This window comes from Acanthaster planci, linkage group LG07, assembly GCF_054643075.1.
Source record: "Acanthaster planci isolate LZ-2023a linkage group LG07, COTS_SCS, whole genome shotgun sequence".
In the NCBI taxonomy this organism is placed as follows: domain Eukaryota; kingdom Metazoa; phylum Echinodermata; class Asteroidea; order Valvatida; family Acanthasteridae; genus Acanthaster; species Acanthaster planci.
Window position 1 is genome coordinate 20,971,355 of NC_141783.1, and position 25,536 is coordinate 20,996,890.

At 40.4% G+C, this 25,536-nt stretch overlaps 1 protein-coding gene across 1 annotated transcript in view; it reads right to left on the reverse strand.

Moving 5' to 3' along the window:
* The window catches only part of LOC110988832 (uncharacterized), a 39,568-nt gene extending 15,823 nt beyond the window's left edge, over positions 1-23,745 (reverse strand). Inside the window, exons 1-25 of the mRNA XM_022252715.2 lie at positions 23,408-23,745; positions 19,936-19,965; positions 19,275-19,333; positions 18,102-18,194; positions 17,372-17,474; positions 16,819-17,015; positions 15,977-16,061; positions 14,631-14,686; positions 14,407-14,454; positions 13,885-13,963; positions 13,343-13,413; positions 12,508-12,580; positions 11,366-11,512; positions 10,543-10,701; positions 9,823-9,960; positions 8,943-8,998; positions 8,025-8,261; positions 6,738-6,782; positions 6,309-6,518; positions 4,531-4,554; positions 3,760-3,960; positions 3,030-3,125; positions 2,066-2,278; positions 1,574-1,732; positions 909-1,124 (exon numbers count right to left, since the gene is read on the reverse strand). Of these exons, the coding sequence (XP_022108407.2) occupies positions 909-1,124; positions 1,574-1,732; positions 2,066-2,278; positions 3,030-3,125; positions 3,760-3,960; positions 4,531-4,554; positions 6,309-6,518; positions 6,738-6,782; positions 8,025-8,261; positions 8,943-8,998; positions 9,823-9,960; positions 10,543-10,701; positions 11,366-11,512; positions 12,508-12,580; positions 13,343-13,413; positions 13,885-13,963; positions 14,407-14,454; positions 14,631-14,686; positions 15,977-16,061; positions 16,819-17,015; positions 17,372-17,474; positions 18,102-18,194; positions 19,275-19,333; positions 19,936-19,965; positions 23,408-23,553 (2,941 nt within the window). The 5' untranslated portion in view covers positions 23,554-23,745. The remainder of the gene's footprint in view (positions 1-908; positions 1,125-1,573; positions 1,733-2,065; positions 2,279-3,029; positions 3,126-3,759; positions 3,961-4,530; positions 4,555-6,308; positions 6,519-6,737; positions 6,783-8,024; positions 8,262-8,942; positions 8,999-9,822; positions 9,961-10,542; positions 10,702-11,365; positions 11,513-12,507; positions 12,581-13,342; positions 13,414-13,884; positions 13,964-14,406; positions 14,455-14,630; positions 14,687-15,976; positions 16,062-16,818; positions 17,016-17,371; positions 17,475-18,101; positions 18,195-19,274; positions 19,334-19,935; positions 19,966-23,407) is intronic.
* Between the last annotated feature and the right edge of the window lie 1,791 nt (positions 23,746-25,536).

The window sequence follows — 25,536 nt, forward strand, 5'->3', positions numbered from 1 at the left end:
ACACAAACACAGACTTAGATATATGGATCAGTGATGCATGATTTCAATAAATCCCACAGTACACACATGCCATGTTGCATTCAATATGTAAGTGAATCTCAACAGCAAGTTTTTTCCAATAGACTTTATTCATGTGTCGGCCATCTTGCATTCAAAGTGAGGTGAAGTTGTTATTTTTGAGAATAAAAGTAACAGCCACAAAATAAACCTTTATTGCCAGTTTACGTGTAGAATAATTTAAAAATTGGAATAAATTGTAAGTACATGTTTTAAGCCACTTTTAAAACAAAAACTGAAAGTGAGGTTTGAAATCCAAATAGTCTGGCACCGTCCCATTTACCAGGTTATACTGAATATGATAGCTTCGGGGAACACCAGTGTTGTAGTCGAGACCTTTATGTCCGAGACCGAGACCAAAGCATTCGAGACCGAGACCAGCTCTTTCAAGACCGAGACCAGAACTTCGAGACCGAGACCAGGTCTCGAGACCTCCAACACTGGGGAACACAAACAAAATAACTTCACCATGAACAAGGTCTATTAACTACATGATTTAATTAGACAAGATTTGAGTCAAGGACTGGACACAACCCACTTCATGCTACTCGACTTCATCCTGCCTATGCTGGAACCAATATCAGGAAGATGCTAACAAGAAAACATTGCTAAGCATGTATCTGCTAGCAGGAAACGGGCTACTGGTTGAAAATCCACATCACATACATTGTATTTAATAGGTTCACAGCAGTCTGCTAAGAGTATAAAAATCACATGTGCCAACTGGCAAAATTTGATACCCTTCACTGGTACTCATCATTACAGGTCAAAGTTCATGTACAAACCTACTGAAAACCCCTCCGAGCCAGCTAGCCTGACAAACAGACCAAGCAACAAATGGCAAAACTTACTATTCCAGTACTTAGTGCACTCGGGCAGGGTTAGGTGCACGTCCATGCGCCTCTCGGTTAATTCAATCTTGACGCCGTTCTTGTCCACACAGTATACCTTGGAGTTGAGCGGGGTGTGCTGCATCGTGTTGAAGGTTCCATTACGGTGACATGAGGGATAGAAGACGCCAGGCACCATGCTAGCAATCTGCTGCTGGCGGATACAGGTAGTGACGTCTGAGGAATCCACATCAGAGGAGAGTTTGTTGTCAGGATTGCTCAGAATAGATGAGTTTAACTTATCATACATCTTCACATACAAATAAATTATAATGTGCTGACAATGGTGGGGAGGAAATACGAAACACCCACAAAAAAATCATGGGGAACTGGTCACAACATTTAATAATTTGAATTACAGAAATTCATGATAAATATGAGTGTCAAAAATTACTTATTCATGGATACAATAATGATCTTTATTTCTGCATTTTAATACAACACTTCGAGCAAAATCAAAATTGAAAAAAAAAATGAAAAAATACTCCAATATTCTGGCCACCTGAAACAAAATTCAACATAAAATAAAATACTGCCTTCCTGTAGGGAAAAACTGTACAGATATCAAGTGTGAAACACATGAACAGAGCTTTACAGGAAAAAAATCTTACAGGAAGGCCACATACTTGTTTTGAGCACTTGGGGAGTTGTGGTCGACTGGTACTGCGGTCCAACCACGTGAGTTGGATGATCAATTTCCCTCAGCTTAAGCTCCCAACCAGTGTGGATGAGTGAGACATCAGGATGGATGATGACGGTGCTGGTATTCATAGGTGTCACCACATCTTGAAAAAAAATGACAACAAAGTACATGTAATTCAGGATGTAGCATTCAATTGTAGTCATATCCAGTTGAATCTGTAATAAAATGCTGGTATTGGTTTCATAGGGTGAGGAAATTACAGTTAACACACAAGGCATAGATTTCTGCTCAGTGACAAAATCAAGTTACCAGCCAAGATGACATACACTCTGTACACCTGGTAATTGGTTCTCTGCTCATAACTTTGCTGTAAATTTGTTCCTGTGTTTAGCATCTCTTTATTGGTCCCAAGTCAAAATATCTTGTCCACTGACAAAATATTTAACTTTGATTTTCTTTTCTCTTTTTTTTTTACCAAAGATGCTCCTGTAGTCGTTGCAGTTTGGTGTGTTTCCAGAACGGCTCACTGTCTCAGGTATGATGGCACCAGTGACGTCTACGCAGAAGCATACACCAACTCCTTCTGGGCATTGCATGGGTGTGTACCGGCCATCACTCAAACAGGTTGGACGGTAGACAGTGGAGACAAACTGGGAGGACAGACGCTGGAGCTTACAACGTGGGGTCTCTGCAAACGATAACAGGGAGAGTTTTGTGAGTAGGTTGGAAAGTTGGTCAGAAACAGCACAGGATAGATTTATGTTTGTATGTGCTGCAAATAACCAATCGTTTTGTCATTTTGGAATGACAAATCTTCAGGATTTCAGGATTTAGTGGAAATAATATGTGACTCAATCAAACAAAAATGAGTCTTACACCTGTTTTGTGGAATAATTTCATTTGCATTAGAAAGAGGAAGTTGAACTTTTCATTTGGATGTACGACTCCATTTACCATGTTGGTGGATTTGCATTGTGCAAGCTTTTTGAGCGGCCTTTTCAAATTCATTAGTTTGTGTCACATTTGGGAACATCATTGAGGTTTTCATTCTGGGAGCATCGAGCAAGAATCCCATTCTGATTTTCAGTTAAGTACCTTTAATGTCTACATCTTTTGATTATTTATAGCATTTGCTATTGACAAAATGTTTATATTAATCAGTATAACAAAAGTACCCAGGCCACTACAACAGAAATTGTCGGCCATATTTTTTGTGGCCTTGACTTGTTAACCCTCGTTTTTTTAGTTTAATATGACCATTTTGCAGCCCAGTATCCACACTTTTCATCTAGCTCTGTATTTGGTAGTGAGTTTGTTGTGGTGAGTTTGTGGTCTGTATTCTGTGGTTAGTAAATTTGGTGGCCGTAGATTTCGAGGCCAGAGGCCAGTAATTTGTGGCTTTTCTCGTTCATGGCCAGATTCTTGAAGCCCATACTTACTGTGGATGGCATCCTTGATAGGATAAGTCTGGAAGATCAGCGGAGCATGATTCTCATCAACTTTGTTGGTGTATGGCTCAACATCCTCGCTGTCAACTATGCAAAATTTAAAGAAAAATTCACCCTATATCATCACACTACATGTATATTTAGTATAAATCCACGCCCCAACTTGAGTGTCAGAAGTACGTATCATGTCATCAGGGTTTCTGCACAAATCTGAAACCTAATTTCCATGATTTTTCCTGGGCTTTCTGGGACTAAAATATGACAATTCCTATAACTTTTGATGACATGTTGTAGAGAAAAGTTGTTAGGTAATTTGAACTGGGATGTTGTACCAAACTAAATACGTCACATGCACAGTTTATATGTGCAAAAGGCATCAGCAAGAGAACCAGTGTGTGGCTTTATACTATGCCTCAATAATCCTCTTTGCATGTAACTTGATGGTTGCCCTTCAGACAGCAAACTTAATTTGTTTCTTTTGAGGTACCGGCATCACTTATGGGTTCAGAAATTTCTTTATTAGATAAAAGGACGCTTCAGGTTTTATCATTTTGCCACCTGCTGTTTCATGTGCAGGATGACACGACAGCACTTTAACAAGTGTAGCGCTAGCATGCATTTTCACGTCACGTGACTGGCAGTTCACCAGTCACATGACAAGGATCTATTCGGGTGCTGTATAAACTCGGCAATGACACAGAGTGTCAGTAATTCAACTGACCGATGTTGTCGCAGTGCAAGTTGCTAGATTTGGTGATGGTGTGTGGGATGACAACGCCATTTGTGTCCACGCAGAAGCGAACGCCGAGCATCGTGTTGACCTGGATGGGTTGGTAGTAACCGAGCTGGTTGCATTCAGGCACAAAGGGGAGCTTGTAATGCTCTGCCGTGGCTCTCTCCTGCTGACATGGGGTCATATCCTCTGGGTTGGAGAGTGGGGAATTCAAGAACATTACTGTACTATACTCAAAGCCTGTAAACATGTCCTAAAGATACAATCTGTAAACTTGTAACACTTCGACAAACAACGTGGTTGAACTTAAAAGCTGAGCAAGCTCGCTGTCTTTGGATCTCAAATTGCACAGCTCTGATTACTTTGATCTTGTGAACAATGAGATAGAGCAAAATTAATCTCAGGACCTTTATTTGTTAGTTGTCATACATATTAAATGTTACAGTCGTAACTTTGATCTGTCAGTGAATTTGATATCCTGAAGTATAAAGAAATGAAAAAGGTAAAAAAGGAATGATTCTCAACAAAACAAAGTAAGCAGAGTTCTTCTGACTCACTTTGAATAAAGAATCACCAGATTCCAGAATGCATTTGACAGACACAACAGGGAGAAAACTGACTAAAATATATCCACAGATCAGGCCTCTGTGACTTATGCCCTTCCTCCTGAATGTTACAAACTTAAGATACATAACTCCCAACACACAAACATACACACATAGCTCCCATCCATTCTTCCTGTGTTACACGTTGACTTACCAGTGGTTACATCATGCACATCCTCTGAAACAAAAAAAAAACAAATAAAAGCCTTTAAGTAAGCCTAACTAACCAAGCAATATAAACCAAACTGACAGTTACTTGATTTGCCTGAATTCGTATGACTGTTTGATAATCCGAGTCAAATTTACCATTGCTCCAGGTCCATTATGAGCTCTGAGCTGGACCAAGAGAGGACACCACTTTTCTAGCAACACAGACTCCTTTGTTGGGTAGTGCACTTCGCTGGCTACCAACAAAATGAACACTCCTCACCAACTTGGTTCTTTTCAACTGATGAGGGGGTGCTTCTGCTCAAGGCAGATAGTTAGCACCTCTCTTACTACTTGATATTTCCTTTTTTTGTGTAGTTTACAGAACTAATCTTTTACCCCTCATAGTGTTTCCATCCATTGGTGATAGTTTGAGCAGAACTCACACTAGTGGTTCTGTCTTTGGTATACAGCTCCAGATCACCCCCTCCCCCTTACCACTCTCCGCCCTCCTTTCCTCATCCCTAATCCTCTTATCAATGCCCAACCCCTGGGTATCATGTAGCACAGTAGCCAATCAAAAGTACCTTATCAGTTTGAGGAAATAGTTCAACAGGGATAAATAAATCAGGAAATCAACCAAGATGTACATGTATCTGTTTTACCCATGTTGTAGTATGGTAATCTACACATATTCAGTTGTCATTGCACTGAATTTCAGGCATCATTTGAATTGCTGATCAGCAGGTACATAAGCTGCAATCTCTTTTGTATGTATCTAGGGCGATGCTTGGCTTACAGGTGCCTCCTGACTAACAGTTCTATAACACATATTGCTTTATAACGTCTGTGTATAATTAACTTGTCCCTGGGTTGGCTACATGTAGCTAACAGTTGACTTGGGCATGGATCCTCCCGTACATGCCTGGTAAACAGCAAACACTGGGGACTGGCACGCGATGGTGAATGGACAAATGAGAATCAGCTTTCAATCATGAATATGCATGAGAATATCCTCACTACCCAATTCCAACATTCTGATAGATCTATCTTTATGGCCTCTTGCCAGTGGCAATTCCTCTGGAGCTCACATTTTGAACAGCACCCAAGCGGTCCCAAATTCGAGGACCCGATGATCCCAATCTTCTTTCCTCTTTTGCATCACCAACCTCAAGTCACCCCACATTTAGGTTGTCCTTGAGTAACACGCAGGAAAATATCCAGGTTGATAATCCTATCTTGTGTACGTAGACAAAGAGCCATACCAATGTTGCAGTTGAGTTCATCAAAAGTCAACCAGTCCTTAGCTAAATCACAATCTCTTCACATGAACTGTGACAAAAGCATTCCTTTGTCACTGTTCACCCTATTACTTATAACTGGTCTTGGGAAAGGACTTTGAACTGGACTTGTGAAGGACTTGATTTCAAACTGATCCCTACACATGTTTAGTTGACCTACCAACTGTGGCCACTCCTTTGTTTTCCTGCAGCTAAGAAAGCTTGGTGATGATGCTAATTTTGTTGCACTGTGAAGACTCCTTTTATGTGGAGTTTGGATCAGATATGGTAGCCTTGACATTCCTCTTCCTTTTTCTATGGATAACTTTAACCCAAAATTCCCCTAAAAACTGTTTTCCAGAGAGGGGGTAACCTTCTATGACCCTAGATAGTCCACACAAGGTTTACACAACTGGTATTACGAGAATCTTTTTTTGTTCACAGGCCCATATTAGGTATATAAGGTTGGAACTCCCGTTCCCACAGCCTGGCTCTTCTGTCTCACCTCTAATCACGTCGCAGTTGGGCCGTCCTTGGGAGACGTGCATCACAGTGCCCGGGATGGTGGCTCCTTCCATGGTGACACAGTAGCACACCCCAGTGTGGAGGTCGCACTGCATGGGCGCAAAGAACCCATTGCGCAGACACTTGGGGGTGTTGTAGCCAGTCAGGTGGGTGTCGGTGTTCCTGGTGGTCTCAATACAGGGGTCGCTGCCTGGGGGGGGGGTGAAAACAAAAGGTCGTGCAAAGGTAAGCACTGGCAAATTTCACCAGTGTTGGATTGAACAAACTAAACCTCCTAATGCAGTAAATATACCAATTTCTTAGGTAACATTATCATACTAGTTAAATGGCAAAACTATGCATATTTCAATTAATTAGCTTTGACAGACAATTTTGATTTTAGATCTTAAGAATGCAGAAAAACACTGACCTGTTTGTGTGTTGGTTTGGGGAACATCCATCGGTTCATATACAGCTGTAAGAAACAAAACAGGGTCAATTCAGAAATCTTCTCCCAAAAGAGTATAAATCAATGATATCTTGCATTGAAAATGAAAGAGTATTTACACGTGACAAACTCAGGCTTTGTTGCAATTTAAGCCCAGAAACCCGTATCAATACTAAAGGTTTGCCACCGTCAGTCCACTCTGACTTCTCAAGTTTGATCAAATTATAGTTTGCTTCATTCAAGTTAAGAAAAGAAAAAAAACAGGGAAAAAAGCAAAAGGGGAATCAAGTTGGCGTAGTGATTCTTTCCTCACCTTCCACCCCTGTGACCCGGGTTCGAATCCCACCTAGGTCAGCATGTGGATTGGGTTTTCAGTCCCTACCTGATTTCATGGGTTTTACCTAGAATATTTATCTGGGGTTTTATTCTGCCCATCTCTAAAACGGAACGTTTCCTCATTGTCTTCAGAACTGTTACATGTACTTCATCCTATAATTGGTGCTAAATGCGCAGTTGGATAAACAGATATAAAAAGAATAAATAAAAGGAATCAATAAATAAACTACAGTAAAGAATCAATCACAATATTAGTTATCCAGTTTTCTAATTTTTAGGCGAATTAAGCTTATTATGAAGAATATACACACACGGTAAACAATTCCAGCCGGGTAGACGTAACTAAAAATAGCACGCTGGCACCATAGACTCGGCCCCAGTCGCTGGCATTATACAATTCCATATCACTACATCTATATATTATAAAATGAAAGTGTGCAAATCTCTTTAAAACTTAATATCAACTGAGCACACATGGCCTCTAAATAAATGCTGCTTAACCTTGGCCTTGAAGTCAAAACCATCACAAGTCCCAAACATGTCTTTCACAAGTCATCTGATCCTGTCTCAGGCTGAGTCCAAAATGGGCTTCTAGAGCTACGGCTAGGTCTATTGTCTACACGTCTCCATGTATTTCCAATGGAGTGAAGACCTAGACCTAGCTCTAGAAAACAGATTCGAGTTCAGCCTTAAGCTGAATCGCAAAGAAGTCAGATGAACCGTAAAAAAAGCATTCCATTATTGTTTACCTCATTGACTATGACTAGTCTTGTTCAAGGAATTATGACTAGACATGCGAAGGGACTTCTGATGGACTTGAGTACAAAACTTCAACCTTAGAAATCAGTTTATCTACGCCAAATGAAATGTTCAAAGTATTCTTGCAGAAAAACCTGCCGGGGGGGGGAAGGGAAGGGGAGGGAGTCAGCTTACCCATAAAGCTCCACGCATTACCCGTGGTGTATGGTGAGCAATTGGGTGAGCCGGTATCCTGCTTGACAGCGGTTCCTGGTATCACCTGGCCGAGGGTGGTGACACAGAAGCATACCCCATGCACGGGGTTGCACTGGATGGGACGGAAGGTACCGTCTGGGTTGCAGGCAGGTCGGTACTGACGGTTGAAGGAAGTGGAGGTGGTGACAAAACGACGCTGCTCATCAAAGCACATCCCTACAGATGATAGAAGAATGACTGTAACGTCAGTCGATGTAAGGAACAGAAATATGAACCCAGGATTGTAGCGTCTATTTCCCCGGTTGCCATTTGGTTCTAGTTGGTTCCACTGTTGACGATGGCTGATGGCAACAGTGGAACTAGAAGCTAGATACCTCAGCAATCATTAATTTAATCTTACTATGGTTTAATGGAGCTGTGTAAGTTCATTTCTCTGGCCTTAGGTGCCACAAAGATTCAGCTCATTTAACACATTGAAACCAGAGCAAGGGGATCCCTAAAAGAGCCAGGGTTGTTCTGGGTGATCTCAAAGATGGGGGGGTGCAGAAGCTGTCCCCAAATCTTGGCTTTCCTTTGCCCAATCATTTTGTAACTTGGCGTGCATGTAAAGACATCCACTATAATGCATGTATGCGTAGATCAGTGACGGATGTTGTTGGTACAGTTATTTACACTTCATGCCCTTCAGTGTGTCATTTTGCAGTGACTGGTTTCAGAAAAATTAGTATTTTGCAAGAACATGTCTAATGTTCATAAAACTGGTGTCAGAATATTTGCCAGAGATATTGAAGAAAAAGTGTTAAACCGTGACACAAAAACAAAATAGACGCTGTAACATTATTTTAAAAAAGTCAGGTTCCTCCTCTAATTCCTGTGTGTCTCTTATAACTAACTCACCATTGTTAGTTTCACAAGGCTTAGCGGTGCATGTCAGGTTCCCACCGTTACAAACGCTATAAAATAAAACGGCAGAAAGTAAATGTCATTACTTGTTTGCTTAAAAATAAAATAGTATTTTACACATCTAAGACGGACTCTCCTGATCATTCCAACTGACCCGATTGGTTATGACCTTCATCTTGTCATCTCCAAGAACAACAATACCAAAGTTCATGGTTCACAGTCAATCTTATCCAGTGTTGCAGTCAAGTACTTTTCAAATACCAAGTCTTTGCCAAATACTGACCCGGTTAGGAGGACACAAAGCAGATAAGCTTAGGATCTGCATGATAAATGCACAAAGCTAAGGTTATCTTGAAACTTAAGACGACTTCAGACACTCCCAAATTTGTAGAATACATTGGTTTCAAGAAGAAAAGTTCTCAGCCAAATGCTGTTGAGTACTTTTGTCATAAAAAAAATCAATTTTTTTTTCATCAAACAGTGTTGGTCTGCAGTCATTGTTTTATTTTGTAATCGTACTTCTGTACATTTATCCTCCATTGCCTGTGTTTTCCAGCTTTTTTCCCTCCCAACAAGTTCAGTATTCGGAAGTTAACTTGGTCCTGGCAAGTGCTTGACGAAATCACTGATCTCACCAAAAATACTTGCACTGCTGAAAAGTTGCAAAGCCAAAAACAAGAAAAAACAAAAAATTCAGCTGTGCTGCTTGAGGTCAGATTGCAAGCATGATAGGGAACAAAAATGCAGGATTCTTACAAACAAAAAGTCTCCGTAAAATCAATTTCATGTTCAAAGAATCTATGGGTTAAAGGAAACGGTCATAATTCTTCACTGTCCTTTTTTACCCTGGGACCATTTTGGCTCCTGCACTTACCAGACATCACATCCCCGTCGGATGGTCTGACCACTCTTGACCAATGAAATGGTCACATCGTCCAGGCAGGTGGAGTTAGGATAGGTCTCTGGAGAACAATATCGACGGGTGCACTGCCACTTGCCATCAAAACACTTACTGCAAATGCAATGGAGTCAAAACATGTAAGCTAACCGAGAAATTTGTCTAAAAAAAAAAGATTTTGTGTAGGGATGGAAGCATCTGAAAATGAATTGCTTTGTTTTGTTCCGGTGCACAGAATGACAATATTGTAAGTATTAACATAAATGATTAATTGGCAGGTGGCTACTTAAACCTTAGACTCTGTTTATCATCGAGACAATGCAAATACGATGATAAACAAGTGCAGCTACCTGTACAAGACTACAAGCACAAGGTGAATTTCTTGGAATAAGAATTCAAAACTAAGACCGTTTGTAAAATGAGAAACAAAACCTGTCGCTTAGCTGAACTGACCAATGAATGGAGTATGCATGTGAACCGTTTGCCACCATTCATATTAGTTAAGTTAGACTGACCAATTGTTTTGGCACACTAAGAAGTGAGCAGCAGGCCTTGTATGCAACCGGTAGGTCAGAAGACCAGCAATAAAGCACCATGCTGACCTGACTGAAATCGTCTCATGATAGCCCTGGAAAATCAACCTTCAACTTCAGCACTAGGTGGAACAAATGAAATGACAACAGGCAGTGTACCCACCATGCATTGCAGTCCTGGCTGATGGTAGCACCGTGAGGGAAGGGAAGGCCTGTGGGTGTGGTGCACACTTTCCTGTTCGCCAGGCTGTATTCACTTTCAAGAGATGTACCCTCCACACAGGGGTCACGAGTGCAGTCCCATTTACCTTGGGTGCAGACGCTAGAATTAATAAAACGTGACAGATTTGCAAATGCTTTTGAAGAATGAGTACTGAGTAACGTCTCCGAGGTGACACACAAATGTAGAAAACACTTCAAAACACTATGGCTGTTGTGTGTCAGGTGGCCACATGAAGATACTACATATTTGTGCACATTCCAACGAAAACTGGTTTTGATTACTTTGTGCCATAGGCATGCCAACTATGTCTCCCACTCATCAGAGTTCTTGCATATGGTCTCACAGCACCATTTCTTGTTTATGAATTGAGTTGAAATACTGATCCCAGTGTGAAAAATCCAGATAGGCCATTGTCTAGTTAGAAGTGAAGTCTCCGTCGACAAATTACCACCCCCGATGAATAGATTTGCAAAGGTCACTTTGAAAATTGTGAATGATCGGGAACCTGCATGTAGTTTTACTCTTTTGTAGATCTCAGAGAGGCAAAGGAATAATATTAATTCAGATATTGTTTTGCAGATCAGCGAGGTTGGGTTAGCTACTGAATAACTCCACCTTTGGGAGTAAAAATATCACAATTAATACTCAAAGCAAGCACTCTGCAAACATTTTGTAAATGTGTGCCAAATTTCAAGTGCACATTTTTTTGGAAGAATAAACGGTTTATTCAAATACAAAAAAGTCAGTCTGAGGGGAAACTCACCAGACATTACAGTCTCGCTTGATGATCTCGCCGTCGTTATGGCGTTCATTGGTCAACGGATTGGTGCACTTGTGGAAGTATGCCGCCTTGTTGGTTTTGTCTGGGCAAATCATCTGCGTACAATCCCATTCTCTGTTCTTGCAGATGCTGGTTCAAAGGAAGGGGAATCAACAGGAAAATGTAGGTGTCGGGAAAGCAAACTTAGAACGTAGATAAAGATCTTAGTGGAACGATTAAATTCTTTCAACAACAATACATCACGAATGCCAAACACTCCTCAAAGCTTGTACATAGAAAGTCTACCAATCACTTAAACCTGACAAACTGAGTTGATTGCATTGCAATAATGAATGGTAAAACTTCTCCAAATAACAGTTATTTTCCTATATCTCTACCTAACCTATTTTGATGGCACAACCCTTGAGTTTCTTGGGGACAACTGTTTTGGAGAACAGACTTATCTACATTGTACATGTATGCATGCAACTACATTTCTATGCATTCAACATTTCATTTGAAACAAATTCCACATGACTTCTTCTGATCTCGTCATTTTGAACCAGTTAACAGCTGCACAGTAAATCAGTTAAGATTTCCTGCATACCTACCCTACTTTCAGATGCCATAATTAGCAGGACTATTGCTTTGCCTTCAGCAAAACAGTTAGGCAGAGTACATTCTGCTAACCTCAGCAGTATTGTCTAGTGAGAAACGTTTCCACTCGTATGACAATATCCAGTGTTATGCCACTAGTTTATGTAATTTCTGTCTCTGAAATTAGCATGTTCCATGCTATGCTTTACTGCCAAACTTCTCCATGGAATAGACAGAGACTGTCAAAGAAAATGGCGTACATAGGCAAAGTCTTGAAGTGTTCTGGTGTCAAAGTGAGGTCAGATCTAGAACCAAATTTCAGGGGGGAACAAATTCTTTTCTTGGGGTGACGACAAGTTTGGCTATTCCTTTTTGTAACCTTTAATGGCCTTTCTGTGGGGTGAGGACAAATTTGGGAGCTTTTTACACATTTTTGGAAGAGACTCAAAACAGTCTCTGCAAAAATCACCCTTTCCTCATGTCCAAAATATAAAAAGATGATCCTCTTTTGAAAGGGGCGAGGGTTCCAATGAGGTCAAACTAATTACCATGTGTTACAATCTTTCTTGGCTGTCTGGCCATGGAAGAAGATGAAATGATTGTCGATTCTACAGTAGTCATCTGTACCCAGAGAAAAAACACATCAAACATTGTTTATGAAAGTGACGTTCTTGAAGAGAAACTACTTGTCAATATAGAGTCATTAGCAAAAGTTTAAGACCACCTGGAATTTTATTGGTTTTCCTGTCACTGGGCCTGCATTACATTGTCTCATTGACCGATTACTTAACATGATTTTACAGTGGTGCAAAACATCAGTGTAGTGCTATATACCCATTTGAATGAATTTTTTTTGCAAAGGCAGGTCTTGTATGACATTTTGTCTGCAAGGCAGCATGGGTAAAAAAATAGCTAGTCTAAGTAATCAGAAATGAGGGAGGGCGCACTGAATATTAGACTGCTAACATGTCAAATCATGGAATGTAGTCAAAAATGTTCAACCAAGGTACCAAGGTTACACATTGAAAATAAACGTAAGTTGCCATGACTGATTGGTTTAAGTTTGGTTTTCCCTCAGATTAATGCATTTTTCTATGGGTGGTCCTAAACTTTTGCAAATGACTGTACATGTTTACCTCTGTGCTACAGGGTCAGATGTGAGCTTTCATTCTAGAACAACACTACTGTTGAATAATTACACGTAGATAGTAAAATGCCATCTTATGCTACACAAGATTGATTTCCAAGTCCACAGAGATTTAAACCAGTGAGTCTGCTTGTGTACTTTTTCAGAAGTCGTAAAACAAAAATTGATCGTAACTTCAAATAATTGACACTGCAAAACCTGGAGTGATTTCTGCAAATAAAGTGGCTAAGACCCACCCTCAGGGGGAGCTACACAAGTGTGGTCGTCGATGTTGACACAAGACCAGCCAGTAGTCGTATCACATGTGCTGGAGGAAACCACAAGGAAGACAAACTATTGCTAAGAGTCCACTATTATCATGCGGAAGTATAGCGACTAGACAAATGGCCAAGTCCTTGACGATACAAAAATCAAAGTGGCAAGTTTTACAAACACTGTTTTACAGTGTTTTATTCAAGTCCATCACAAGTCTATCAGTCTTAAGCCAATTCACAAGCTATTCAAATGAGCTGTGAAAAAAGCATTCCTTTGTTCACCCTGTTACTTATGACTGGCCTTGTGAAAGAACTTGTGATGGACTCAAATACAATGCTGCTTTTTTAGGCTACGTGCATTAACAAACAACTTTACAGAAACTTTGGTTAATCTGATACATTTGTAGCTGAGTACAATTTCTCAGGAAGGGTTCTTCATTAAAAACAATGGACAAGGTTGTGGTCCAAAAATACCTCCCCCTCAAGCCCCTTCCCCTTGTGAGTCAAGTCACTGGTTTACTTACCACATCTTGCAATCCAGGGTGGTAGTATCTCCGTGGTTAAAGACTCTCTCACCCACAACACACTGACCAGTTCTTACTCCTACCGAAAACAAATGCACACAAAAGATATCAATATTTCACTGCTAAAGACGTTCAATAATCTCCATCTTTTAATGTACTCCTTTTTTTCACTGAAACAAAGTACAGAATGATTAAAAATAGACAAGAAATTACAAGTGAGCTAAAGTGAGCTACATGAAGAAGTAAGTCATGGTTAAAAGTTCCAATTTGTGACAAACTATTCCTTCGGAGATATATGTTCCTGACAAGACCCACAAAGATGGCCAAAAAAAAATCGAGAAAAACGAAAACAAACAACAGAACTGTACGACATTTGTAAGGATAAGGGTTTTCAAACCATTTCAGAGTTCCCCATTTTTTTTCAAAACACTCAACTTAACAACTTATTAACTGCAAGTAAAAAAAAAAACGATTTTAGGAGTAAGTTTTCACCTAAAAGAAATAAAAGACAACTGGACTTACCTGATGGAAGCCAAGGAAACATTGGTGCTGGGGTGGTGGAGATTGGAGCTGGATGAGAGGAGGGGAAATCATTAATGCCATAAACCCAAGCAAGTAACTTCAATTAATCAATTCTAAAAAGGGCAATGCATGGGCTTCAAAAACTAACAATTCCTAATAAAGGAAATTTAGTAATTCCTAAATTTACATTTTTATTCAATTCCTCAAGAAATACAGATACTCACTGTCACAGAAATGGTTGTCTCTGTGGCAATTCCAGCGTCCATCTGACTGACACTCGCTATAAATAATGACAGAGTGACAAGAAAAACATTCAGAAATGATGTTTCCATGAATTGGGTCATGTTTGCTTCTGAAGCGAAAGCTAAAACTCCTGTCATTATGCATGTGGCTAATAAGGTCAAACACAGAAGCCATGGGAGAAGCAAAATTGGTTTGGGAGGGGTGGTGGCAATATATTTAAACAATTTAATGCCATCTTTTAAGGCCTGAGGGTTGAGGCTCCATCTTGGACCTTTTTATACACTTTTAAAAGAGAGGGACAGGAAAAGAACCAAAATAAAATTGTCTTTGTCAAGTTCCACTAATAAAAGAAAGACGATTCTGTTTTCAATTCAGCAAAACTAAAACGAAAGTCCATCCAACACCAATATTTATGAGCACCTTGGTTTGGTAATCAGTTTTTGGCTGATTACAAGCTTGTAGCTGCTAAAAGTTTACATTCTGTCTCTGTACTAGTATGCAAATATAATATGACTTGAGGTTTGACAGTTTTCCGGAGTCAACTTCCAATACCTCGGGGAGCTAACATCGACTGTCCTACCGAAATGAACAATGTTATATTTGTTATACTGTACTTCATACAAATTTTATTTAATAACCTCTGAAAATAAAAACATTATCATGAAAGAAAAGAAAAGTCCAATCCTTTTGCGAGAGTAATTTTTGAGCGTTTCCACCACATTTTGAACAACCTTCTTAGTGGAGGAGGCATCCTTATTGTCCACAAGATTTTCCAGTTCAGCATCGCTCAGTCTTTTACGTGTGCCGCCATCTTTTTGTATGAGCTGCATTCCGTCACTAGGCTGGCGCCACCATGGGTGCACAGTACACCCAGGCCACGTTTCCTGGATTTTCTGCTACTGCGCATGCATTTTTAACTGTCACCCGGGTAAGCCAGATGACAGTTAAAAACATGTGCATTTACTCCTTGCGAGAACGATCACGTGTGTACTTGGTAAACAGCAAACATAGCCAGCTGGCATGTGACCGTGAATGCACCAATGAGAGTTCGGGGTTCCGTCATGAGGTACAGTAATTGTGACTAGAAACCAGCATTTTTGGCTGGCAACCAGTTTTTGGCTTGTACTCTATTTTTAGCTGGTAAACTATTTTTGACAAATAAGCATTTAGAGCAGTCTATCTCTCACTATAACCAGTTACAACCACGTACAACCACAAACCCTTTTTTGGGATGCTCACTATGTTTTGGCCAAAAAACAAGTTTTCTGTTAAATGGCCAGTTTCTTGGCTGGTAAACAACTAACACTGGTCCCCATATTGAACTTACCAAGCTGAGCAATCGCCCTCTTTCACAACCTCACCCACATTGTACTCTAGAGTTTCATGAATGCAAGTGAAACCACGCTTGGTCACTGTGTGTAAAAACAAACAAAACCAACAAAATATCATGACAGTCTCAACAAACTACAATAGGGATAGGAAGACAAATTCAGACAGAAATGAAAAATATGTCATGCAAAATGAAGGGGTTGTTGTATAGGAGTTAATATTAATATTATTCCTACTAAGCAATGTGGTTCCTGCGTCGTAATTGTCCTCCCTATCTAATGTTCCCTTTGTAATATTTTGTGTTTTGATCCCCCTCCTCTTCCTTTTGACCGCTCTTCCTCCTGACCCCCTACCCCTTACCCCCGCCCCTTTTTGACCCTCCTCGGCCCTATATGTTTTGTTTCCTCTTCCCTTTCTGTATTTTTGCCCTTTTGTCCAAGTACATTGTTAATGTTTGTAAATAAATTTTGATTTCCATTGATTCAATTTTTTGTCATTTTAATTTTAACCCTTTTAGAATGTATTATTGATCATAATGTCCCTGTTTACTCCAAGGCTTTGTAGAAATTTAAGGCTTTTAGCTTTTTAATACCCTTTTCTTTTGTAATTGTACATATTAATGTATATTTATTTGTTTTAATGTACATGTAAATTGTATTCACAATTCTGCCCCTGGCGGCGAGGAATACAGTTAAAATAAATAAATAAACCATTCATAACAATGAGCGAGAACAAAGTGGGTTTTCTCCCCCTGGTCACTCCCTTCACCAAAATGAGAAAACGAGTCCAAAAATACCTTGCAAGGAGAGGAAGAGTTGAAAGGTCACAATGTCCACTCACCCTGGTCCTTGACTGGGCAAAGAATTCGGACCTCGTAGTCCAGACAGGGCTCCCCATAGGACTGTTCATCATTCCGACATTTAAAACCCGAGCGACGGTCGCAGGTTACTACCTGGCCTGTTTGGGTGTGATCCATGTGGTTTTCTCGGGTGCGACACTCAATGTCTTCAGGGACGACGTTCTTACATGCTTCAACCCTGCATAATGTCAATTCTGGTTTAGGTTGTTGCAAGTCAGCATTTCAATTAATTCAATTCAATTACATTACATTTATTTCCTCCTCATGGCACAAGAACACCTTACTTCCTTGTGATGTTATTTGATCAGATCCTTGAGGGGGAAAACTGACACCCTCTTAGCGATTGAAAAAGACCATGTTGGTCGGGAGTGTTCATTTTGCTGGTAGCGATGTGGCCCTTGGTTCAGCTTGGGGCTCATACCTCGGAGAAAGGGAGTCTTCATGCAAGCAGGTCAGGTAATAACTGGTCCACTCCAGTATCACATATTAAGAATTTTCATGATTCTCTGAGTACCAAGTACAGAGGTTACTCACTCATCTCGGATGTGATACAGGTTCAAAGTCATCTGGAAGCTATCCAGGAGGGGTTTTTGGTTCACGTTTGCCCAACTGCTCCAGACAAATTCCCTCTTCAAGGCTGGATGAATGGGACAGCAAACAACATAAGTCAAAATTAACGATGACTTCTGAAGGAAACGGTGGGGATATTAATGCCAGGTTTGCCTTTCTCTGATGTAATGTTACAAGAACATTCAATAACATGTTGCTGTATACCCCCATCATGCCCGCCATCTTGACTGTGAAATGATTTGATGCTTTATATTGTGAAATGCTGGATCTATATTCAATTAATCTAGATCAGATAATTCTCTACAAATAGATAACAGCTACCACATAAACTACACCACTTGGTCTAGTTGAAAGTGTAAATCCTTGTGTCTTCATCAGTCAAGTGGCACATCCTCTTGAAGGGTAGTAAAAATTCCATTTCCTTGAAAATACATGCATGTTGAAAGTGTACTCGGAGTACTTGTCAAGCAAGACAGGTTATTCAAAAATATCTACAAAGTTGGTGTGATGCTTCCATAGGGAAGTGATTCATTCCACTTCAGAGGTACTGACTCCTGCAAGGACTAGTTACACATTGCATGCATAAAACGGGTCAATCAATTTGGCATTAACGTCCTTTAAATGTTACTATGCACTGACTGTAACCCCGCCTCTTAATAATCCTTGCTCCACCCATCTTTGCCTGTTAACTTACTGTCACATGTCTGGCCTGTGTACGCCTTGGGGCACATGCAATGGTTTGGTGCAGCACATGTCCCTCCGTTGAGGCATGGAGAGTCGCACACAGCTAAAGAATAAATCAAGGGTTGGTAATCTTTCAATGCATGGATTATTATGTATTTTCTTGTGGTGGGCATTTGGACATTATTAATTCAACAAAATGGGAGGGAAAAGTTGAAGATTCAACAGTGTTGAAATTAAAGCCACCCCACAAGACAATCACAAGACTAAGCCCTCCAGTCACAATCAATAGACCGATTGCACCCTCTAAACCATGTGACCTACAGTGGGTACCAACCCAATATCAACATGCATTTTGAGTGTTGTTTACAAAGAGTAAAGCCAAGTTACTGTATAACACCCAGCACATCAGTGGTCTGGGTACAATACCTACAGTCAGTATTAAATGATACTTATGAATCACTTTGCTTTTGGTGGACGCCGTGTTTGTTGATATTTAATACCCACTATAGGTCACATGACTTAGCGGGTGCAATCGGTCTATTCAAATGAACTGGGTCAAAAGCATTCCCTTGTCATTGTTCACCCTGTTCATGGTGATGACTGGTCTTGTGAATGGTGTTGTGATGGTGGTCTTGACTAAAACACTGAGATTCAAGGTAAGAAAACAATCCTTGAATTCATCTCTGGTACCCTCCCAGAGACTCCAATGCACTTGGTTATGGCTAGCAGCAGCATGTAACTCCAAGAACCAGATTCTGCCATTCCAATTGCAGTTGATATAGCTACACTTCTTCCAACAGAAGTGGATTAAAAAAGTAACTTTTAAAAGAAGTGGATTCAGTTATTTCCAAGTGTTTCTGTGAACCACAGTCAAGTATTTGAGACACTGCCTTTGCTTCCATCAAATATCAAACATCAATTTCTTCAGTGTCTCAATTGTATCCCCAAGTACAGCCTACTTCAAAGAGGACTGACTTTTGAGAAAGAATCAACAAAGTTTCCATTTATAGAGCAGTTTGGAATTTTTCCCTCTATCATAAAAGAGAAGAAAGGTGACATTCACTATACGTGCTTGTGATATTTTTGGATCTCTGGCAGTCTTTAAGCTACCACACAAAAAGCAACCGACCTGATGTTCATTGAATCTCTTTTGCAAGGAAACAGGACATAAATTACTACGTACGTGTTGGGCAGCCATCTTCAACTGTGCCAGTATATCCCTCACAGCAAACCTTGATGGAACTGAAGGAAACACAGGCATTTCTTTAATCACTTTCTTTTATCTTCTGTTTCTCATACCAATCTACTTCACCGTTATTAAAAGTGCATTTTAAGACCAGCCCAGAAGAATTGACACAACTAATGCCCATGTTTAAGGCTAGCTAAGCACATATTTATTCCATTTATTCTGTCTAGCGTGAGTGATTCCAGCCACAATGTTTATAAAGACATAGGAAATTTGTAATTTGCAACAAAATTTGCAAAGGAGATACTGAAGGCAATCAGAAATGTTGCACTTCAAGGCTTTTATTCCACAGTCACATTCAGCATGATCTCTTGGACAGGTGCGTCCAAATGACACAACCGTTAGTGTCATGATTTACAGACTACCACAAAACTAAAACATTAGTAAACATTTTCACTCAAATTCAAACCAATAAGCCCAAAACCCACAGTCAGGGACCAGATCCATGATAAACAATCCAGAGATAACCAGGGCCTTTAGAATACTCTTTTAGTGTTGTGAATGCATGATAGACATAAGCCATTACACCTGCAGGCCCTACCCCTAAAACCACACGACTCAGTGATCCAAGTTACAGGTAAATTTCAAGAGTACACACCTGCCATCTCTTCTGAAGCCAGAGCAAACACTGCAGGTAAAAAGAAAATTGCACTTGATTAACGTTAGTTACGTTACAATGCTTGGTTTTGCTCGTCTTAGGCCGTGTCCGAAACGGGCTTCCAGAGCTACAGCTAGGTCTATTGTTTGCGAGTCTCCATGCATTTCCAATGGAGTGAATACCAAGACCTTGCTCTATACAAGAGATTCGGATGCAGCCTTACTTAGACTTTGAATGTGGGCCCAACAAACAAACAAAAAAACTGGAGCAACTGTACACATGGCACTGTTTCGGAACTCGACTCGGAAAGAGTTTAATAACTGGACATCACTTGGCACCCTTTGCACAAACCCAATGAGACTGGTCTGAAAAAGTGTTTTTTCTAAGCCTAAAAGCTTCAATATTTTTCCGGGTAAATTTGATGTTAGTGGAAAAGGTATTGCTTTCTGATGGATGTTTCACAATCAGATGATGACTGGGCCTAGTACAAGGAAAAATTACCGATGTCCGTGTATTGAATTCTTCCCAAGAAAAAAACATGAATACAACCTCCCCCAAATGACTCTTCAACCCTCCAATTATAATGTAAACGGGAAGAGTTCCATATAAGTTCCAAAAAGTTCAATTTTGGAAGGAAAAAAGTTGTTTACTTAGAAAACAGAATTTTTCAGACCAGTCTCTTAGTGAGCACAGGGTGTCAAGCAGTGCCCATGTGGAACTCCTTCCACATGGGCTGTAAACGCTTAATGTAAAGCTTCCCACAACTCGGTAAGGGGCCTGAAATGGCAGCTTAACTACCATTTAGGTCCCTACTAGTTTGTGCATACGATGTCAAGTGATTTCAATGTTATGAAGGGAACTCTTTGAGTCTTTCTGATATCTATTACACCTACGCCTCCATGTTCCGGTACTAGTAGTCTAGTAGGCCTAGGTGAATCATTTGTTTCAAGACTATTTGAGTGCTAATTTGATATGTTGACATGTTTGACAGGCAGTAACATATTCAGTGAGTTTGGCTGGACAAACTGCTTGAAAAGGGCAAACCACCACATTTAAAAGAGAAATTTTGGGAAGAGTTCTTCTTCCCTAGGTTACAGTGATGTAATATAGCCATCGGAGGTCCAGAAAAGTTCAATTTAGGAGGGAAAATATAAAGTCGTTTAGTGAGAAAACGCTTAACGTAGAATTTCTCAGACCAGTCTCATAGGGTTTGTGCACAGGGGTGTCAAGTGGCGTCCGTATTATGGAAGTTGGAAGTTATACTATAGCACTTAGCAGGCCTACTGCGAATCTCCCCGTCAAGTTTCACTGGATTTGCACACACCTTGTATTTTTGTCACGCCTACCGTTACGATTGAAGGCCTCAAACAAAAAATGAATACATCAAATGCAAGAACTGCCATGCTCTAACACCTCTGAAAATGACGCATGTGAAGGGCTTCAATCTTAAAGTTTTTGTACCGTAAAAACTTTTAGTACCATACCTGTTGTAGGCAGCTAGCTGTGAGGTTATTTGTGCACTCACTTTTTGATTTCCGCTGATATTTAGATATTAAAGCGCCCTCTTATGACTCTTGAAGTTGAGTGCATAATGAGGGTTAAATATGGGGGGGGGTCCTTTCGTTGACAAGGCTCCCTGGGCTCAGATTAAATGCCAGCGTGTATGAGGTGCGCACAGCATATATTTGTTTTTCATTAAAAGTCGCCGATTTGTTATTGATCCACCAAGATGTACATGTACACGTAGGCTTACCCGTATATCCCTCAGATCGATCTCGAACTTAGCAGAGACACCAATAGCAAAGAGAATGGAAAAAAGAGTATGCAGTGAAGGAACATTTTCTCGGGTTACACTCGTTGGCAATCTTGCATGATAAAACCGTCATTAACCCGATTGTTTTGTACTTCGAACACTGCTATCGTTTTATTCGACTAGATTAGCCATAAAGAATGTTTGAGGTCCAACAAAAGTGCGGTTTACTCTTTAAGATTAGTAGCGTACTATTCCTTGAAGGCATCACAGCATCTAAGATATCGTCAAATTTCCACTTTATTTGCACTTTTCAGATGCAACAAATACTTTAAATTTAGAGATTAAAATAAAAAGGTGGGAATTATAATCATTATTAGGCCTTTAGAATTTGACATGGAATAAGGAAGACAATCAGTAATCTTAAAAAAAAAAAGTTTGCAAAATTCTCCGCCCATGCATGCTTCAAAGACCTGTCACGTCAGTGCCAAAAGCTGCTGCTGTTTATTCATCACACCCACTTAGGTGTTCAAAGGGGGCGTGGTGTATCTGGTAGAGATAATACGGCGCTCCAAGTTCCAAACACGGGTGTTGGCTGGGACGGGCTGGCTCGTATATTGGTCAGCCTCTCCCCGAAAATGTTTCCTCGTCTTACGTGCTTGAGGTTCATAATTCGTATTTGTGCACTGACAAATTTTATCCAGCATGGTAAGCCCTATTCTGGCTTTGAAACCTGAATCTTCAAATTCACGATTATTAAGCATAATTGTCCCCCAAACTGAAAGTTTTGCCAACACCAACAAGGGCAGATATCAATCCAAAACCATTTTTTAGGAGGAAGCTAACGGTTTTCTTGAGGACAAAAATATAGTTTATTCCCTTCACTTTGGTGCTTTTACATACCTTTGGAAAGGGACAAAGATTTCTAGAAAAATCGCCTTTTAGTGCATTATTTTATTGTCCCATAGATCCACCCAAGCCCACCCCCCAAACCTGGAGACGACGATGAAATAGCAAATGTCTGCTGTCAAGAAACTTCGTGCAACATGTGCCCAAAGATGGACAACACAAACATCAAAAGCAACAGTCGTTGAAAAGAGATGTCGTAATCGGAGTCATTTTGTTCGGTTTAGAAATCTGAGAAATGAATTTATGACCAAACCCCAAGCAAAATGCAGGAAAATAGGCCTTTATTCATCACTATTGAGGGTTCAACTCCTTTCTCCCAAAAGATTAGTGATAATCAAATTCTTTTAAAAATGATCCAACAAGTGATCGAGGGGGCGCGGTGGCTTCACATTTTCACTGAGACTTTTTTCACTCTTTTAGTTTAAACTTTTTAAACAAGCAGAACGCCTCATTTTTGTTTGACGTACTCATGAATATAGATATCGTATAGATGATAAATTTGGTAGTAAACACTAAACTTTACTGCAGAAGCTCTGCCGACTCGATCAAGTTTCGTCCAGTTGGCATTAGGAATTAAGTCAGAATTACACTGCTGAAATGGTGTCTTCAATTTAAAAGGGATCAAAAAATCAAACACCTGGCTCAGTCTTGAGGTTTAGAAACCCAAGTGATGACGGGACGTACTTAAAGAGGACAGAAATTTACTTTGTTTCGTTGCGGCTATGACAAAAAACCTGACTTAACTGAAAATAAATTTATACCTACAATAAAATTATACGCGCGCATGTTGCGCGCAATTGATTGTCCACTCACTTGGGTGAATCGGAAGGCGAGGGCATCGACACCTCAGGTCCGGTGATCCCAAGATCGACATCCCATTCCTCCCAAGGTACCACACTCCAAGGAAGAGATGCACCCCTCACTACGGCCACGAAGGCCAACAACAGAAAAATCCTCATCCCGCGTCAAGGAAAAAAATTCACCCCTTAAAAATCCCTGCAGAGCTAGAGTACCAGAAAGTCCCCAAGCAAGAGGATAATTATACGGGCAGCGAATCCTGAGAATTTTTCTCCCGTGTCGCAGAAATCGCTTCTCTCCCGATCTATTGCCTCGCACTACTGAAACTGCGTCAATCGGGCGCCGGGACAAGGACTTTAAAAACTGTTCTGACCCGAGTTTACTTATCTACAGTTCTACTTTTTCCACCTATTGTCTCGATGTTTCAACACTGCGGGACAGGCTATTGGTTGGCTTAGTTAGTTTGTGTCTCTTTTTGGTAAATCCCAGCCTGAGCGGCTTCGATTGTATGCAAAACACATCTTAATGGGGTCAAAAACCACACCAGAAGAGGCTGACGTGGTGTGTACTCTGGGAAGTTTTGGACAATTTGACTTCAACTTGCTATCGCGGGGTCCAGTTTGAAGCTTGTACAACGTCTCTAATGATGTTGATCTACTGGAGTTTATACGTTTTGAAATACCCAAAAGCCGATGCTTGAAATTTGTTGACATGAGCACGCTGAGCAGAAAAGCGTGCCGTGCGCACACTCGTCGATGAAGTTAAGCTCATCAAAAGCGTGTTCAACTTGTTGCTGAGTTCATTATGGCATTCATACATATTTCTGAAAGCAAAAACGTTTTCAAGATTTTACGGATTTTAAAAAAGCGATCCTCATCGTGCTTGAACATTTAAGTTTATGACAACTTTCGAAGATGAGTTTGTGACAGCGCACTTATTCACAGGCATGTGGGAAAAATGAAGAATTGTTTGGTTTATCGGCTGAGCAGGGACACGCAAATGAATAACAGAATTACAAAGGTACTAGAACTTGTCTATTTGCGCCGTGGAAAGCAAGAATGTATGCTGCTCAAATATGTTTGCGAAAAGAAAACCTAGATAAAAACAAAAAAATTCCCCAAACTGGTTGATTGTAATGTGTCCACAATACAAAACTGTTACTCTTCTTTAGTTACATGTTATCTGTACATGTTGCAAAATGATTGTTTGCAAAATCAGTCAAAAATAACCGATTACTACATAAGTTACTGCATTGTGAATACATGTACCTGATGCACAGATCAGCCCATTTGTGCAATTAGGGCTATCAACCGCTCTGGTTAATGTTCATCTAGCTGACTCGGTAGTTACTGACAATGGACAATGGTTCTGCAAAATGGCCATTAATGTTTAACAATGGCAACCTTTCGCCCAACAAACATCGTGAAACTTTCCCGCGCTTGCCCCATTGACAAATCCTACCACTGAACTCGTCCCAGTTGCATAAGATGTTTATCCAAGACGTCTCTTTCTCCATGACGAAAAGCCCCAGCCTTCTCGATTTGGATCAGATTTGATGGTTTTTGCATAGTGAAGGGAGTAAGCTGGAGTAGTGTGCAACAGTACTGTGTAGGAAATTCTTTGAGTTGGTCAGGTTCTGAAAAGAATCGGTGGACTCAATGTTTCCGGAAGCGTGTTCTGTCCGTCATAAGGAGATCGTTCTTTGTTTTTCAATCTCTTATTTGCCATTTATTCTCTGACGTTTGAAAAAACACACAAAACTGCATTTGCTTGACTAGCAGATACGGTAATGTGATTCCTGAAGGCTTACATGTACCAAAATTCTCTGAGCTGGAAACGCACACTCGACTTTTTGCACACAAGGTGCAGAAAGGAATTTCATTAAAAAGCAAGAGTTGTGACAGTCAAATCACAGTTGTTCATTGTAGTTGAGACTGTAACAAGACCAGACACAAGACCAGACACAAGACCAGACACAAGACCAGTCACAAGACCAGACACAAGACCAGACACAAGACCAGACACAAGACCAGACACAAGACCAGACACAAGACCAGACACAAGACCAGTCACAAGACCAGACACGAGACCAGACACGAGACCAGACACAAGACCAGTCACAAGACCAGACACAACACCAGACC